This window comes from Ranitomeya variabilis, chromosome 3, assembly GCF_051348905.1.
Source record: "Ranitomeya variabilis isolate aRanVar5 chromosome 3, aRanVar5.hap1, whole genome shotgun sequence".
In the NCBI taxonomy this organism is placed as follows: Eukaryota; Metazoa; Chordata; class Amphibia; order Anura; family Dendrobatidae; genus Ranitomeya; species Ranitomeya variabilis.
This window is the reverse complement of record NC_135234.1, coordinates 481,059,355-481,078,405: the sequence shown is the minus strand read 5'-3', so window position 1 is coordinate 481,078,405 and position 19,051 is coordinate 481,059,355. Positions and strand designations below refer to the sequence as shown.

The 19,051-nt window shown below is 45.5% G+C and overlaps 1 protein-coding gene across 2 annotated transcripts in view; it reads right to left on the bottom strand.

Moving 5' to 3' along the window:
* The window catches only part of MSL3 (MSL complex subunit 3), a 61,521-nt gene that overhangs the window by 22,768 nt on the left and 19,702 nt on the right, over positions 1–19,051 (bottom strand). For both annotated transcript variants that reach the window (XM_077296702.1, XM_077296703.1), the window contains exons 7-9: positions 4,360–4,520; positions 465–623; positions 100–359 (exon numbers count right to left, since the gene is read on the bottom strand). In XM_077296702.1, the coding sequence (XP_077152817.1) occupies positions 100–359; positions 465–623; positions 4,360–4,520 (580 nt within the window). The remainder of the gene's footprint in view (positions 1–99; positions 360–464; positions 624–4,359; positions 4,521–19,051) is intronic.

The window sequence follows — 19,051 nt, the reverse complement described above, 5'->3', positions numbered from 1 at the left end:
GCAAGTAAAAATAAGACTAGGGTTAAGGATATGAATTACTAGCAACACTAAAGTGCTGCAAAAAAAAAAAAAAAAAATAACCCATTGGAGGTCACCTACTCTTTTCTAAGTGAAGAAATAGTTTTGGCATTGAAGTTGGCGTCTCTGGATGCCGTCGCTTAGGCTGAGGCGAAGCGCTACTCTCGGACATCCTATCACAGCTTGTACTGTGTCGCGTTGAGCGCCTCAACGATAAGATGTCAGTCTCTGTTTTCCGTCTCTTTGGAGTTATTGAATCGCCAGTGGTGGGTTGGCTATCTATGGACTGTGGTGTTGGTGGGTTCAAAAGTGGTGGACTAGGAGATACTTCCTCTTGATTTCTAAATAAAATAAAAAATTATATTAAAAGAAAAAAATAGAGGAAGGCTTTTTTTAGGATACAAAAGTAAAAAAAAAAAAAAAAAACCAGGACAGTTAAACCATACCTATTTCCAATAGATGTAACTTCTCTGATAGGAAGGAAGAATTTAGATGAGATCACCTTCTTATACTGTGCTTGCTCATATGGGTAAAGGAGTATCAGTGGAAGAGTGAAGTCAAATGTAATTCTTAAGCCATCCACCATTTCTTTACACAGTTCCACACTAAAAAAAAAACCAAAAATAAAAGCCAAAATTACCGGTAAGTTAAAGTCTAAGATCCTCCATGACAGCACAACAGAAGGGTGCCTCGACATCCTAATTAGGGACAGGAAACAGAGGTTAAATAGCCCCCTCCCCACCTTGTATCCTCAGACTTTTCTAAAGTACCAGGCATGGATTTAGGGGCCCACAGAACCCCCCCCCCCCCCCCCCCCCCAGGGGCCCAGGCCCTGGGCCACCCACCAAGCAGGGGCCTCCCACCAATATAGGAATAAATATCTCAACAAATGTAAAATACACGTTTCTCTGCTGTGAACCGTTTCTAATGATAAGGAACATTTAACAAAAGAGAAACTATTGAAAGTGTAGGGACCTGGCTACGGTCCTACATCTCAGTGGCTGGGCAGAGCGGCAGAGTCATGGCACCTGACCTGTGTCAGCATCCACTGACCTGGCTAGCCTAGCCAGACTTCCTTAGTTCCCTCACTGTACCTAATGCTTAGCTTATGGCATGTGGCAGACTTCTCCGATCCCAACAGAAGCTTCTAGGCCCTACCTATTCAGCTATATGATCGCTCCTTCGGATTAGATCAGATGAGAGTTTGCTCAGCTACCTTCGAGGAAGGAGGCGGAGCCACGATGTTGGCGCAAGAAGGTTTCTCCACTGCGGGGCGCGACAGGACCTCACTCTGGATCTTCAGTCACTGAAGATCCAGAGGTGAAGTGGTTCAGTCTTCACAGCGTCGCGGTGGGTGAGTATGGTTGGTGTGTGTGTGTGTGTGTGTGTGTGTATGTGTATGTGTATGTGTGTGTGTGTGTGTATGTGTATGTGTATGTGTATGTGTATATATATATATATATATATATATATATATATATATATATATATATATATATATATATATATATATATATATATATATATATATATATATATATATATATATATATATATATATATATATATATATATACACATATATATATATATATATATATATATATATATATATATATATATATATATATATATATATATATCTTTCTTACAGCTCCTGTCCTACACAGTGCCATACTGTATATACAGGTCCACACTATATCCAGCATTACAGTGTGTGTGTATACTGTATTAATTTATTGTTATAGCGCCATTTATTCCATGGCGCTTTACATGTGAGGAGGGGTATACATAATAAAAACAGGTACAATAATCTTAAACAATACAACTCATTACTGGTACAGGAGGAGAAAGGACCCTGCCAGCGAAGGCTCACAATCTACAAGGGATGGGTAAGAATATAGTAGGAGAGCATAGAGCTGGTCATGCAGCGGTTTGGTCGATCAGTGGTTACTGCAGGTTGTAGGCTTGTCGGAAGAGGTGGGTCTTCAGGCTCTTTTTGAAGGTTTCGATGGTAGGCGAGAGTCTGATGTGTTGTGGTAGAGGGTTCCAGAGTAGGGGTGATACGCGAGAGAAATCTTGTATACGATTGTGGGAAGAGGAGATAAGAGGGGAGTAAAGAAGGAGATCTTGTGAGGATCGGAGGTTGCGTGTAGGTAAGTACCGGGAGACGAGGTCACAGATGTATGGAGGAGACAGGTTGTGGATGGCTTTGTACGTCATGGTTAGGGTTTTGTACTGGAGTCTCTGGGCAATGGGGAGCCAGTGAAGGGATTGACAGAGGGGAGAGGCCGGGGAATAGCGGGGGGGGACAGGTGGATTAGTCGGGCAGCAGAGTTTAGAATAGATTGGAGGGGTGCGAGAGTGTTAGAGGGGAGGCAGAGCAGGAGGTTGCAGTAGTCAAGGCGAGAGATGATGAGGGCATGGACTAGGGTTTTTGCAGATTCTTGGTTGAGGAATGAACGGATTTGTGAAATATTTTTGAGCTGAAGTTGTCAGGAAGTGGAAAGGGCTTGGATATGTGGTTTGAAGGAGAGATCAGCGTCAAGGATTACCCCGAGGCAGCGAGCTTGTGGGACTGGGGAGAGTGGGCAGCCATTTACTGTAATGGATAGGTTCTTTGGGGGGGGTCGCGTGAGATGGGGGAAAGATGATGAATTCTGTTTTGTCCATGTTAAATTTCAGAAATCTATCGGAGAAGAAGGATGAAATAGTGGACAGACATTGAGGGATTCTGGTTAGTAGGGAGGTGATATCTGGTCCAGAGATGTAGATCTGTGTGTCATCAGCATAGAGGTGATACTGAAAGCCATGAGATTCTATGAGCTGTCCCAGGCCAAAGGTGTAAATGGAGAAGAACAGGGGCCCTAGGACTGAACCTTGTGGGACTCCGACAGATAGGGGGCGAGGTGAGGAGGTGGTGCGTGAGTGTGAGACGCTGAATGTCCGGTCTGTTAGGTATGATGAGATCCAGGATAGGGCCAAGTCTGTGATGCCAAGGGATAAGAGGGTCTGTAATAATAGGGAATGGTCCACTGTGTCAAAGGCAGCCGACAGGTCGAGGAGGAGGAGGACAGAGTAGTGTTGCTTGCTCTTGGCGGTTAAGAGGTTATTGGTGACCTTAGTTAGGGCAGTTTCAGTGGAATGGTGTGACCGGAAGCCAGATTGTAAGTGGTCAAAGAGGGAGCAAGAAGAGAGATGGGAGGACAGTTCAAGGTAGACTTGTTGTTCCAGTAGTTTTGAGGCATAGGGGAGAAGTGATATAGGGCGATAGCTAGATACAGAGGATGGGTCAAGAGAGGGCTTTTTGAGGATAGGTGTGATGGAGGCATGTTTAAAGCTTGAGGGGAAAACACCAGTTGTTAGTGATAGGTTGAAGAGATGGGTTAGGGTTGGGATGAAGACTGGTGAGGTTTGGGATGAAGTGGGATGGGAGCGGGTCAAGCGCACAGGTGGTGAGATGCGATCTTGAGAGCAGAGTGGAGAGTTGATCTTCTGTAATGGTGTAGAAGTTGGTTTTGGAGGTGGAGGGCTGGGAAGTCGGGAGGAAGGGAAGGGCTCTGTGGGTTGTTGACCAAAACTGTCTCTGATGTTATCAATCTTCTGCTTGAAAAATGATGCAAAGTCTTCAGCTGAGATAAGTGCCAGTTGCCAAAGTGCAACCAGACATAATTCAGCTGTCTGATTGCACATTGCACTTTCGCAAATGGCACTTTATTGACGAACACAAAGTCCTATAAGATTTCAAATGTCTAGTATAATTTCAGCTTTAATATTACAACAGTCAAGTCCTTCCTATTGTGCATAGTAACATATGGCATGTACTACATAGAACTCGCTCTTGACGCAGTTTATGCTCAGTGTTTTTCTTTTCTCCTGAATGGTCTGATAGGCATCTCTATTTTTAATTGCTTTTTTTTTGGCAAATAAAATTGAGTATTTAAACACTAGTTCGGTTTGGAAGACCTTTTATCTTCTATAGGCTTCTCTACAATCATTGTCCTCCGTGTTACTGTTTCGGGCATCATAGGCTCTTAAATTCCAGGACAGGAGTTAACTGGCAGAGAAATTAGCTACTGAGCATACTTGAGTCTGAGCAGCTATACACTAAATAAAATAAAAGCTCTCATTGCAGGATAACCATTGAAGATAGAAAAAGCAAGTGAATTGCAAATTTGCTTATTTTCATGCTAACTAAACAATTGTTTAACGTGAATACCCCAGTGAAATGTAGATAGGTGGATGACCATACAATATACAGATGTTAATGCACGTTTTCATTATTTTAAAAAAAAAAAAAAAAAAAAAACAGAAGCCCAAATAAACATTTAAATAGCTTACTTTTTCTCAGGTGGAACATAATGTACATTCATGTTGACATTTGACGTGGTCTGATGATGCCTAAATCTTTCATTTGCTGAAAATGCTGCATTTATGGCAAAGTGTTTAACATACGATTCAAGAATAGTAATGATGTTGGTCTGACAAGGCAGTTTCACAAGCTGTGGGAGAAAAGAAATATTTTTAATAGCTTTAGCTACAATGCAATTTATGTACCAAGTAAAAAAAATGTATGTACTCCTAGATTTTATATTAAAAAGTTTGGACACCTTCTCATTTAAAGATTGTTCTGTATTTTCATGACTATGAAAATTGTACATTCACACTGAAGGCATCAAAACTATGAATTAACACATGTGGAATTATATACTTAACAAAAAAGTGTGAAACAACTGAAATTATGTCTTATATTCTAGGTTCTTCAAAGCAGCCACCTTTTGCTTTGATGACTGCTTTGCACTCTTGGCATTCTCTTGATGAGCTTCAAGAGGTAGTCACTGGGAATGGTTTTCACTTCACAGGTGTGTCCTGTCAGATTTAACCCCCTTCATGACCTTGGGATTTTCAGTGTTCGTTTTTCGCTCCCCTCCTTCCCAGAGCCATAACTTTTTTATTTTTCCATCAATATGGCAATGTGAGGGCTTATTTTTTGCGAAATGAGTTGTACTTTTGAACGACATAATTGGTTTTACCATGTCGTCTACTAGAAAACGGGAAAAAAAAAAAAGTGCGGTGAAATTGCAAAAACAGTGCAATCCCACACTTGTTTTTTGCTTGGCTTTTTTACTAGGTTCACTAAATGCTAAAACTGACATGTCATTAAGATTCCCCAGGTCATTACGAGTTCATAGACACCACACATGTCTAGGTTCTCTTTTATCTAAGTGGTGAAAAAAAAAATCCAACCTTTGCTAAAAAAAAAAAAAAAAAAAAAAAAAAAAAAAAAAATTGCGCCATTTTTCGATACCCGTAGCATCTCCATTTTTCGTGATCTGGGGTCAGTTGAGGGCTTATTTCTTGCGTTCCAAGCTGACGTTTTTATTGATACCACTTTTGTGCAGATACGTTCTTTTGATCGCCCGTTATTGCATTTTAATGTCGCAGCGACCAAAAAAAAAATGTAATTCTGGCGTTTCTAATTTTTTTCTCGCTACGCCATTTAGCGATCAGGTTAATCCTTTTTTAATATTGATAGATCGGGTGATTCTGAACGCGGCGATACTAAATGTGTGTAGGTTTGATTTTTTTTAATTGTTTTATTTTGAATGGGGCGAAAGGGGGGTGATTTAAACTTTTTTTTTTCACTTTTTTTTTTTTTTTTTTTTTTTTTTTTTACTTTTGCCATGCTTCAATAGCATCCATGGGAGGCTAGAAGCTGGCACAACTCGATCGGCTCAGCTACATGGGAGTGATCATCACATCGCTCCTATGTAGCTGAATTCCTGCATTGCTATGAGCGCCGACCACAGGGTGGCGCTCATAGCAATCCGGCATCAGCAACCATAGAGGTCTCAAGGACCTCTATGGTTAGTATGCAGATGTATCGCTGACCCCTGATCATGTGACAGGGGTCAGCGATGCGCTCATTTCCGGCCCGATGGCCGGAAGCGCTGGTTAAATGCCAGTGTCAGAGTTTGACAGCGGCATTTAACTAGTTAATAGTGGCGGGTGGATTGCGGTTCCACCCGTCGCTATTGCGGGCAGATGTCAGCTATTCAAAACAGCTGACATGTCCAGGCTTTGATGCGGGCTCACCGCCAGAGCCCGCATCAAAGTGGGGGTTATGTCCTCGGACGTACTATCCCATCCTAGGTCAGAAAGGGGTTAAAGGGAATCTGTCACCCTCAAAATCTAAGGTGAGCTAAGCCCACCAGCATCAGGGGCTTATCTACAGCATTCTGGAATGCTGTAGATAAGCCCCCGATGTATCCTGAAAGATGAGAAAAAGAGGTTAGATTATACTCACCCAGCTGCGGTACCACTGCGGTCCGGTCCGATGGGTGTCGCGGTCTGGTCCAGCGCCTCACAACTTCTTACGATGACGTCCTCTTCTTGTCTTCCCGCTGCGGCGTCGGCGCAGGCGTACTTTGTCTGCCCTGTTGAGGGCAAAGTACTGCAGTGTGCAGGCACCGGGAAAGGTCAGAGAAGCACGGCGCCTGCGCACTGCAGTACTTTGCTCTGCCCTTAACAGGGCATACAAAGTACGCCTGCGCCGGAGCGTGAAGACAAGAAGAGGACGTCATCCTAAGAAGATGGGAGGTCCCGGACCGGACCGCGACGCCCATCGGATCGCACGCGTGAGTATAATCTAACCTCTTTTTCTCATCTTTCAGGTTACATCGGGGGCTTATCTACAGCATTCCAGAATGCTGTAGATAAGCCCCTGATGCCGGTGGGCTTAGCTCGTCTTCGATTTTGGGGGAGACAGGTTCCCTTTAATAAGTGGGATTTCTTGCCTTATAAATGGTGTTGGGACCATCAGTTGTGTTGTGCAGAAGTCTGGTGGATACACAGCTGATAGTCCTACTGAATAGACTGTTAGAATTTGTATTATGGCAAGAAAAAAGCAGCTAAGTAAAGAAAAACAAGTGGCCATCATTACTTTAAGAAATGAAGGTCAGTCAGTCCGAAAAATTGGGAAAACTTTGAAAGTGTCCCCAAGTGCAGTGGCAAAAACGATCAAGCGCTGCAAAGAAACTGGCTTGCATGAGGACCGCCCCAGGAAAGTAAGACCAAGAGTCACCTCTGCTTCTGAGTATAAGTTTATCCGAGTGACAAGCCTCAGAAATCGCAGGTTAACAGCAGCTCAGATTAAAGACCAGGTCAATGCCACACAGAGTTCTAGCAGCAGACACATCTCTACAACAACTGTTAAGGGGAGGCTTTGTGCAGCAGGCCTTCATGGTAAAATAGCTGCTAGGAAACCACTGCTAAGGACAGGCAACAAGCAGAAGAGACTTGTTTGGGCTAAAAAAACACAAGGAATGGACATTACACCAGTGGAAATCTGTGCTTTGGTCTGATGAGTCCAAATTTGAGATTTTTGGTTCCAACCACCGTGTCTTTGTGCGATGCAGAAAAGGTGAACGGATGGACTCTACATGCCTGGTTCCCACCGTGAAGCATGAAGGAGGAGGTGTGATGGTGCTCTGCTGGTGACACTGTTGGGGTTTTATTCATTGAAGGTATACTGAACCAGCATGGCTACCACAGCATCTTTGCGTTTAGTTGTGCCATCATTTATTTTTCAACAGGACAATGACCCCAAACACACCTGCAGGCTGTGTAAGGGCTATTTGACCAAGAAGGAGAGTGATGGGGTGCTACGCCAGATGAACTGGCCTCTACAGTCACCAGACCTGAACCCAATCGAGATGGTTTGGGGTGAGAAGTATATAACTCCACATGTGTTAATTCAGAGTTTTAATGCCTTCAGTGTGAATGTACAATTTTCATAGTCATGAAAATACAGAAAAATCTTTAAATGAGAAGGTGTGTCCAACTTTTGGTCTGTATTGTACATACATACTTACTAGCTGAAGTAACTAACGGGTTAGTTATAACAAATTATAATGATTATATTGCACATAAAGTACAGATTTTCTCCTTTATAGTCTCCTCCTCTGGCAGCACCTCACACTCCTCTTCCATAAACAATTAGAAGCACCTGATCCTGAGAGAAATTGCACTAATTGCAATAAAGCATATTGTATAAACAGCCTACTTATTCTGCAGCACCACACTTTTCTCCTTTAGACCTCGTTCACATGTAATTTGGCCAGTATTTTTACCTCAGTACTTGTAAGCTACAACTTGGAGTAAAACAATTAGAGGAAAAGTATATTAGAAACATGTCACCACTTCTGTATTTTTCTACCACTCCGGGTTTTGGCTTATAAATACTGAGGTAAAATACTGACCGAATACTGAATGTGTGAATGTGGCCTTATACACCACCTCCACCTGCAGTGGCTCACTTCTCCATACACAGCCTCATACTGCAGCAGCACCTCACTCCTCATTTTCCACCTCACTCGTGCACAGCAGCTTCCTGTTAGGAGCACAGCGATGTAATCCATGAGTCTCCTCCCTTTCTCTTGACATCATACCTCACAGGAGCAACTCCATTCTAGACATGATGTAGCTAGATGTGGCCTGTGCCTGCCGCGCACTGAGACTCTGAAGGCAGCGGCCCTGATTGTAGCTTGCTGCGGCGTCGCAGTCAGTGAGTCTTGCAGGGTGGCTTTCGAGGTGAATGTGTCGCCGCCCGTGTGCGCTAACAACGTGGGCCATTTGGCTATGCGGCGTGGTCGTGGCTTGAGTATATGTAAATATAATTTTACACACACGCGCTCACAATATAATGTAAGTTGTCCTTGTCCCCCACAAAACAGAACACATTGCATATTTCTACCTAAACATTCGTTTGGTCTGATACTCTCGAACAGATACCCAACACTGCATAGAGGCCACGACACAAGAAGAAAACAATCTACAAGCAGAAGGAGATTTATAGAAGTTGTCCACTACTTGGACAACTCCTTGTCATACACCACGCTTGGCCCCAATAAAATAAAGCTTATACTCACCTTGTGTGCCATCGCCATTCCAGTGGTGCCAGCACTTCCATGTGTTTGTTGTGACATGTGAGCTTGGCGCCCAATCAGCGCTAGCTCTACTGTCCCCCCTCTCTGTCGAATTGAACATGAAGAGGAAGTCAGATCAGCTGCTGCCCTGACTTTCTCTTCATGTTCAATTTGACAAAAGCCAGGGACAGTGGAGCTAGCGCTGATTGGGTGCCGGGCTCACGTGTCTTAATCATACTAAAGCTCCCGGAACGATTCTACTAACAAACCACTTTTTTTGGCTTAGTGACTGGTGAATAGTTACACTGGTTTACAGTGACTTTGGGGCCAACAATGTTTTATATTCATTTTTTGGTGTAAATTAATTAAGAATATGACTTCTGTTTTACCATAATGGCTATAGTTTCTGAGATTAACTGAGGTACTTAACCAGAGCCAGCATGGGTTTGTAGCAAACAAGTCATGCCAGACTAATCTAATTTTCTTGTATGAAGGAATCATTGACTGGGTGAATCAGGGAAATGCGGTAGATAGTATCTCGACTTCAGCAAAGCATGATAAAGTATCTCATACTAACCTTAATGAAAAAAAAAAATGACCAAGTATGGAACTGAAAAAGCTAGGTGGATTCATAACCTGTTCAGTAATCTTACTCAAAGAGTGGTGATAAATGGTTGCATAACCAATTGTAAGAGTTTCAAGTGGGGTACCACAAAGGCTTTATATGGGCTCCAGTGTTCAACATTTTTTATAAATGATCTAGATAAGGCAACTGAAAAGAAACTGATCAAATTTGCAGACAATGCAAAGCTAGGAGGGATAGCCAAGACTAGAGAAGACAGCAAAAAGAATTCAGAAGGATCTAGACAAGCTTGAACAATAGGCAGTGACTAATAGAATGGAGGAAGAAATGCAACATTCTACACCTGGGCAAGAAAAACAAAAATTACATGTACAGAATGGCAGGAATAGAACTAAGCGACAGCAAGTGTGAGAATGTTCAGCAAGCTGGGTGTATGCTTCCTAACTTTACTGCGCTGTGCGAAATTTGAAAAAAAAGACAGCGGTGACGTAACTTTTGCCAATCATGGCACTCACGCCCACAGGACCCATCGTATTTACAGGGAGTGGAAAGATTAGCCTGCGGAAATACACCATTCCTTGAATAGTCAGTCACTAATTAGTATATTATGAGCACAGTTATAAAAGTTGGTATGAGTTAGCCATCAGTCACTAAGCCACAAAAGCCATGGTGATGGCTAGTGCAGCCAACAGGCTTTGCAGGGGTTGGCCACTACTGGACAACCACAGCTTACCGTATATACTCATGTATAAGCCGAGTTTCTGAGCACATTATTTGTCATTGTCCCAGAAAGACGGCGGGGAAGGGGGAGCAGTGGGTCACAGAGGCAGGAGCTGCGGCTAAAGCCTGTGCCCGCTGCTAATGAGAAATAAATATTCACTGCGCTGGCAGTGAATATTCATTTCTCCTATAGCGCGCAGTTACAGCTACAGCTGCCGGCTTCCAGCATACATCCTACATACCTTTCCTGTGCGCCCTTGCTGCATCTCATTCCGGCGCCAGCAGCTCTTCCAGCCGAGCGATCACTTGGCCCCGCTCAAAGTAATGAATATTAACCCCTCTCCACTCCCATTGGCGTGGAGTGAATATTCATTAGCTTAATGAGCTGAGCCACATGATTGCTGCCAGAAGAGCTGCTGGCACCGGAACGAGATGCAGCGAGGGCACGCAGGAAAGGTAAGTAGGATGTGTTTTGATTTTTTTGTTTTTTAAAGGAACCATACATACAAGGACAAGGATGGGGAGCAATGCCATCAGCTTATACTCGAATATATACGGTTATTAATATCAGCAGCCCATACAAAACAGTCTATACCAGGCTTGGCCAAAATGCAGCCCATGGACCGGGACAGGCAAAGTGTTTTATGCAGTGGTTTCCCCAGCACCACGCAGTCGCATCGCACCCTCACCGATATCCAATTCCTCGGGATGCAGATACCAGTGAACAATAATGATTGAACAGAAAAAATTTATGAACATAATACTATGCAAGGGGGTTGTGTAGGGACATACTGTATGGAGACCGTGGCATCATATTGTGTTGTGAGATGTTGATCAAAATACAGGGGCTGAGTTACAGGAGCAGATTTATAATAAAAAAAAAACCCTAACAAACCGTAAGTTACATGGTTTTGATTAAATGCTACATATAAGAATACACGTTACAATAAACCTTATAGTAACATGTATTAGCAGTCATAATTAGTCACACTTAATTCTGCTCAATATTAACCCCTTTCTGCCATCGGACGGAATAGTACGTTAGATGTCAGAACCCCCGCTTTGATGTGGGCTCCGGCAGTGAGCCCACATCAAAGCTGGGACATGTCAGCTGTTTTGAACAGCTGACATGTGTCGCAATAAGCGTGGGCAGAATCGCAATCCGCCCGCACCTATTAACTAGTTAAATGCCGCTGTCAAACTGACAACGGCATTTAACAAGCGCTTCCAACCATCCGGACGGAAATGCATGCATCGCTGACCCCCGTCACATGATCGGGGGTCATCAGTGCATCGGCATGACAACCAGACGTTTCCTGCAGACCTCTATGGTTGTTGATGCCAGATTGCTGTGAGCGCCATCCTGTGGTCGGCGCTCATAGCAATGCTATAATTTAGCTACATAGGAGCGATCTGAGCATTGCCTCTATGTAGAAGAGCCAATTAGGCTATGCTAGCTTCTAGTCTCCCATGGAGGCTATTGAAGCATGGCAAAATAAAAAAAAGTTTTTAACCCCTTTACCCCAAGGGTGGTTTGCATGTCAATGACCGGGCCGATTTTTACAATTCTGACCACTGTCCCTTTGAGGTTATAACTCTGGAACGCTTCAACAGATCCCGGTGATTCTGACATTGTTTTCTCATGACATATTGTACTTCATTACTTGAGTTTATTTGTGAAAAAAAAATGGAAATTTGGCGAAAATTTTGCAATTTTCCAACTTTGAATTTTCATGCCCTTAAAGGGAACCAGTCATCCCCCCCAGGCGTTTGTAACTAAAATGGCCACCTTGTGCAGTACTAATGTTGCATTCTGACAAGGTGGCTCTTTTAGTTCTGGGTGCTGTAACCGCAGAAATAGGGATTTTTGTGTACTCACCGTAAAATCCTTTTCTCCGAGCCACTCATTGGGGGACACAGGACCATGGGTGTTATGCTGCTGTCACTAGGAGGCTGACACTAAGTTGAGACAAAAAAGGTTAGCTCCTCCCCTGCAGTATACACCCTCATGCTGGCTTCCAGAGACCCAGTTCAGTGCAAAAGCAGTAGGAGATTAATACCAGTATATGACATAACATTAGAGTATAACATGTCAGAAAAAGTCAATAACCAAAAAAGGTAACAAGCCAAAGGCTAACAGGGCGGGTGCTGTGTCCCCCAATGAGTGGCTCGGAGAAAAGGATTTTACGGTGAGTACACAAAAATCCCTATTTCTTCTTCGCCACATTGGGGGACACAGGACCATGGGACGTCCCAAAGCAGTCCCTGGGTGGGGAACAATATAACCAAATAACTCTGTGTACCATCTGACTTATAAATGCACAACGGCCGCCTGCAGAATACGTCTGCCAAGGGCCGCATCAGCGGAAGATTGAGTGTGGACGTTGTAGTGCTTTGTGAAAGTATGCAGGCTAGACCATGTTGCGGCCTTGCAAACCTGCTCCGCCGACGCCTGGTGCCGAATGGCCCAGTAAGCACCAACTGACCGAGTAGAGTGAGCTCTAACCCCCGCCAGGATAGGCCTGCCTCTGACCCGATAAGCTTCTTGGATAGCCAATCGAATCCATCTGGCTATTGTGGCCTTAGACGCGGCTGAACCCTTCCTGTGATCCTCCGGTAGGATAAAAAGGGAGTCCAATTTGCGGAAAGGGGCAGTCCTAGAAACGTACCTCCTGAGGGCCCGTACCACGTCCAAGGTGTGAAGGGCCTTTTCGACCCTATGTTTTGGCTGTGGGCAAAAGGAGGGAAGAATAATATCTTCATTAAGGTGAAAGGATGACACCACCTTAGGGAGAAAAGCCGGAGATGGGCGTATGACTACTTTGTCCTGGTGGAAGGAAAGGAAAGACGCCCGGCAGGATAGTGCGGCCAACTCCGAGATGCGCCTGATAGATGTTACTGCCACAAGGAAGGCCACTTTCCATGAGAGAATGGACAGTGGGACGTCCTGCAGAGGTTCAAAAGGAGGTTCCTGAAGGACGCTCAGAACCAAATTGAGATCCCAGGTCTCTAATGGCATTCTGTAGGGGGGTACCACATGGGAGACCCCTTGAATAAAGGTCCTGACTTGCGAGTTAGTAGCAATCTTACGCTGGAACAACTGAAGCTGAACAGCTGAAATCTGACCCTTGAGAGAACTGAGCGCCAGGCCGGAATCCAAGCCGGACTGGAGAAATTCCAGAATGGAGAGAAAGGAGAAAACGAGAGGGGGACGACCGTGGAGCCTGCACCATGAGAAGAAGACCTTCCAGGTGCGGTGGTAGATGCGAGCGGAAGATGTCTTGCGAGCTCTGATCAGGGTGGAAATACGTACGCTACTTACCTGGAAGCAGTGTTTTTTCAGGAGCCCATGACAGCACAACGGGAGAGAGGGGATCCGCCCTTCAGGGACAGGAAACCTACAGACCTAAAAAGGGCGGTACCTCTCTCCCACGTCAGTTGGTTCCAGAGCATGAGAGGACCACCTTGGTTAGCAACACAGATGCAGCATACGATTATGTACATTTTATTATGTGATTGAACATGGAAGAGGAAAAAACGAAAAAGTGTTGCATTATCCAAGAAAATAATAGGGTTGGGAATTAAGAGTGCTGTCATGGGCTCCTGAAAAAACACTGCTACCAGGTAAGTAACGTACGTATTTATTCAGTCGCCATGACAGAACAACGAGAGACTTTCAGGGAAATAAGAAAAATTAGGGGGGGATAACAGCCTCCAGTACCCTTCTCCCAAACGTGAGGTCCGAGGAACTACCCAAATCTAATCTGTAGTGCCTAAGAAAGGTAGATGGAGAAGACCATGTGGCCGCCTTACATATGTCTTCGATCGATACTTCTGATCTCTCTGCCCAGGAAGATGCTACGGCCCGCGTGGAGTGTGCCTTTATACCATCTGGAACTTCGTTGCCACCTGCTGTATAAGCGAGAGAGATCGCCTCCCTGATCCATCTGGCTAACGTGTTTTTAGATACTCTAAGACCTTTCCTCACTCCTTGATAGGCTACAAACAGAGTTATCTTTCTTCCAAGTATTCGAAACTGAAATATATCTAAGGAGGCATCTCCTTACATCTAAGGAATGAAACTTACGTTCCTTATCATTAGTAGGATTAGAGCAAAATGAGGGCAGGACTACCTCTTGTAATCTATGGAATTTTGAAGCAACTTTTGGAAGATAGAGGGGATCAGGTTTCATAATTACTCTATCCTCCCTAAACTGTATGTATGAAGGGTGTCTGGAAAGCGCCTGCAGATCACTAACCCTCCTTGCAGATGTGAGTGCAACCAAGAGGGCTGTTTTGATTGATACTATCCCTGTAAAAATCCTCTCAATCGGCTCGAATGGGGCTTGCGTTAAGGCTGAGAGTACCAGATTTAGATCCCATGGAACTAACCTTTGTTTAATGATTGGTCTGGACCTAGTGACTGCCCTGAAAAACCTAGATATCCAGTGATTGCTGGCTAAGTTAAAATTGTATAGCGCCCCCAGAGCCAACACTTGGACTCTAAGAGTACTTGTGGCCAAGCCCATCTCTAGACCCTTTTGTAAAAATTCAAGAATCTGATTTATACATGGTTTCTGGTCAATTTGAGCCCCAGAACTTGATAGAAATTTTCTCCACACCCTAACATAGATGTTTGTTGTAGAGGGTTTTCTACTTTTAAGGAGTGTATTTATTATATCCTGAGAGAATCCCTTCCCCCTTAGTAAGGACCTCTCAAATTCCACACCGCTAGATGTAAGTTGGCTACTCGTGGATGGAGGATTGGGCCTTGGGAGAGCAGATCTGGCAACTCAGGAAGAATCCATGGTTGGCAGACAGACATCTTCCTTAGCCAAGGGAACCACGATCTTTTGGGCCAGAATGGGGCTATCAAGATTACCCGGGCCCTGTCCTCCCGAATCTTCCTCAGAACTATTGGGATTAGGTTTAGAGGGGGAAAGGCATAAGCGAGACTAAGTGCCATGATATCAGAAAAGCGTCCACTGCATACGAGTTGTCTCTTGGATTTAGGGAGCAGAACTGGTGTAATTTTTTGTTCCCTCTGCTGGCAAAAAGGTCTATTTCTGGACAACCCCACATTTGTATGATCTGCTTGAAGATGGCTGGATTCAGCGACCACTCTCCCTGTTTGAGTTTGTTGCGGCTTAGATAGTCGGCTTTGGTATTGAGACTTCCTTTTATATGAAGAGCCGTTAGAGAGAGAAGATGTTCTTCGGCCACCTGAAAAATATGACTTGCGACCTCCATTAACGAACTGTATCGTGTACCTCCTTGACGATTAATGTAGGCCATGGTTACCTGGTTGTCCGATAACAGCCTGACATGTCGACCCTGTAGGGGTATAAGGAACCTATTCAAGGCGTGTTCTACGGCCAATAGCTCTTTCAGATTGGAGGATGAGTCCTGCTCAGACCGAGACCATAGCCCCTGAACCCAATCCTCCCCTAAGTGAGCCCCCCATCCCTTAGGGCTAGCATCCGTAGTTAATACTCTAGATACATGATTTATCCAAGGGACCCCCCTGTGAAGATTTGAAGAGTGTGTCCACCAAACAAGTGATAGTGCAGTTTCCGCAGAAAGTGAAAATTTACTGTCGAGGTGAGCTCCTAGACGACAGGAATTGTGTAAGACATCCCATTGTAGTGTTCTGGTGTGAAACTGAGCCCAGAGGACCGCCGGGATACAAGATGTGAGGGAATCCAAGAGAGACATTGCACTTCTTACAGACACTAAGGGATTGCCGATTGCCCTGGTGACTAGCCGTTGAATATTAGCTACTTTTGCCTCCGGCAGGCGACATTCCTGCTGACTAGAGTCTATAATAAACCCCAGGAACTCTTGTGATTTTAGAGGCTGTAGACGTGATTTTTTAAGGTTGACAATCCAGCCTAGCCTGTGCAATGCACCCATCACCTTCTCTAGCTGGTCCTTGCAATGTGATTCTGAATGACCTACAATTAGTAAATCATCAAGGTATGGAACTATTAATATGTCTTGTTCATGCAGGTGTGCCATAACTTCCACCATAATTTTTGTGAACACCCGGGGTGCGACTGCGACTCCTAAGGGAAGTGCCTGATATTGAAAATGCTCTACCGTGCCAGCAAGTGAAACCGCCACCCTAAGAAATTTTTGATAATCTACATGTATTGGAACATGGTAGTAGGCATCTTTGAGGTCCAAGACGACCATAAAACAATGGTTAAAGAGTAATTTTATTGCCGTTTTAACCGATTCCATCTTGAAGGACGGAACCAACAAAAAATTGTTCAGGCCTTTCAAATTAATAATGGTGCGATATGAACCGTCAGGCTTTTTGATCAGGAATAGAGGGGAATAGAACCCCCTACCTTCCTCTTCCGTAGGGACTCTGATCAGAACCTTCTTCTGTTGAAGTTCCCGGACCTCTGACTCCAGCGCCAACTGCTCTGTAGAAGAGGAACGAACAGGTGTCAACCTAAACTTGTCCCGAGGAATATGGTGGAAATCGAACCTTTGGTCCTTTTCCACAATGCCCAGAATCCATGGACTGCTCGTGATCTGTACCCAGGCCGGGTAGAAGGCCAAAAGCCTACCCCCCACCTGGTCCGCCAGTCATTGTGGTTTTTTAGAATCTCGTGAAGGATTAAACATAAATCCTTTACCCCTTCTTCTGTTGCTGTCGTATCTAGTAGATTCCCTGTTAGAATCTCTATATGGCCTTCTGCGGTTAGACCACCCTCTATTGTAGTCCCATCAGTGAAAGGGTTTTCCAAGGAAAGGGAAGCGTTTTTTATTATCTCCCGCTTTTTCTAATAGCTCGTCTAGGACAGGTCCGAATAAATGAGCTCCTTCACAGGGAATGCTACACAACTTTGTTCTGGCCTGTAAGTCCCCCGGCCAGCATTTTATCCATAGCGCTCTCCGGGCTGCGTTAGATAACGCTGAGGACCTGGCAGCCAATCTGACCGAGTCTGCTGATGCGTCCGAAAGGAAAGCTGCAGCATCCTGGATTATAGGCATAGAGGATAATATTTCAGTCCTGGGGACTTTATCCCTGAGCTGATCTTCAAGGTGACTTAACCACACCATCAAGGACCAAGCTGTACAGGTGGCCGCTATAGCCGGTCTCAAGAATCCAGCCGAAGTCTCTCAGGCTCCTTTAAGGAAGATATCAGCTTTTCTATCTAATGGGTCCTTTAGGTTCCCCAAGTCCTCAAAGGGGAGAGATGTTTTTTTGCATGCCTTGGCAACTGCCGCATCTAACTTCGGAACCTTATCCCATGAGGATGAAGCCTCCTCCTCGAAGGGATACCTTCTCTTAAATGCAGGCGGAAGTGACCCCTTCCTCTCGGGTTTCTTCCATTCTCTTGAAATTAGCGTCTTAATCTTGTCAACCACTGGAAAGGCCCTTCGGGACTTCCGCTCTATACCCTTGAACATAACGTCCTGAATGGAGCATTCCGACTGGGTGTCCTCTATCCCCATTGTACTGTTAACTGCCTTGACCAGATGGTTAACTATCAAGGGACAAACAGGCCCGACTAGATTCCAATTCCTCAGAGGAAGAAGACGGGTGGGACCCTGAGCTGAGCTCACCCGACTCCGAAAATACTTCTGATACAGGGGAAGACCTTCCAGTTTCTGTTATACGAGACCTGGATCTCACAGAACTTCTGACTTCTTGTCTAACCATCTTTCTTATTGTAGAGGTCAGATCAGGAGCCTCTTCCTCTAGTAATTGTTGAATACAGGATTTACACAATCTTTTTACATGCCCATCCGGAAGCGGCTCTGCGCATTCGGCACACTGCCTATGTTTGGCCTTAGTTACACACTTCCTCCCCTAATAAGGAGAGAGGGAATAAGAGGGGAACAATGATCAATAAGTGAACTTTCACGTAGATCACTTACCCAGCCAGAAATGAGTGGTACCGTATTCGGGGGGTCCTTCGTAGCCGACGAACTTTCACGGCCTGAGGACTTTGATGACCGGGTCTCCTTAGCTCGACCAGCGTGACTACTGTCATTAGAACGTCGCTGGGAGCTTCTCAAGGGCTTTTCTACTTGAGGCTGCTCAAGTGGTCGCTGCTGCTCACCGCTCAGCTGCGGTGTTCCTTCCGGTGACTCCATAATGGACAGACGGTCAGGAACAAGCTGTGGTCCACGTGCAAGGCTTAAATACTTACCCCTGGGTACCACCCCCGGATGGGGGTCAGCAGGGAAACTAAACTACAGGTGCCGCTGATCGGTCCTGTGTACCGATAGGGTCCGGTCCACCGCTCGAGCCGCGCCCCCTAGTGCCGGAGACCCCCCCCCCCCCGAGGTCAAAATCCCCCCCCCCCCAGACGCCGCCATTAGCCGGGAACAAAGCGCCACCGCGCATGCCCGGCTGCGTCATCCGGCCCGCGCCACCCGCCGCATCATCCGGACACGCCCCTTCCGGTCGCGGCTGCGGCGCAGGGAGCAGACGCGCCGAACAAGGACGGCCGCACTCCCCAGCCGATGCCGGCACCAGCGCAGGCAGCGGCAGATCCCAGGCTCCAGCAGACGCGGCAACACGATACTTACCAGGCGCGGACACCATAGAAGCCAGCCCTCCCCAAGAGCTGCTTCCTCCTGCTGCCACCTACACAAACAGTCCCCCTGCCGTGTGGTGCATCCATCCTCCTGACCAGGCCGAGGTAGGGGACCCCCGCTACCTGTACCGGTCTGTCAGGAGTGGGACTTTCTTTCTTCGACCTTCTTCACGAGGCCTGTCTGAAGAGGTTCCGCTGTCAGGGACAGGAAACCAACTGAGAGAGGTACCGCCTTTTTACGT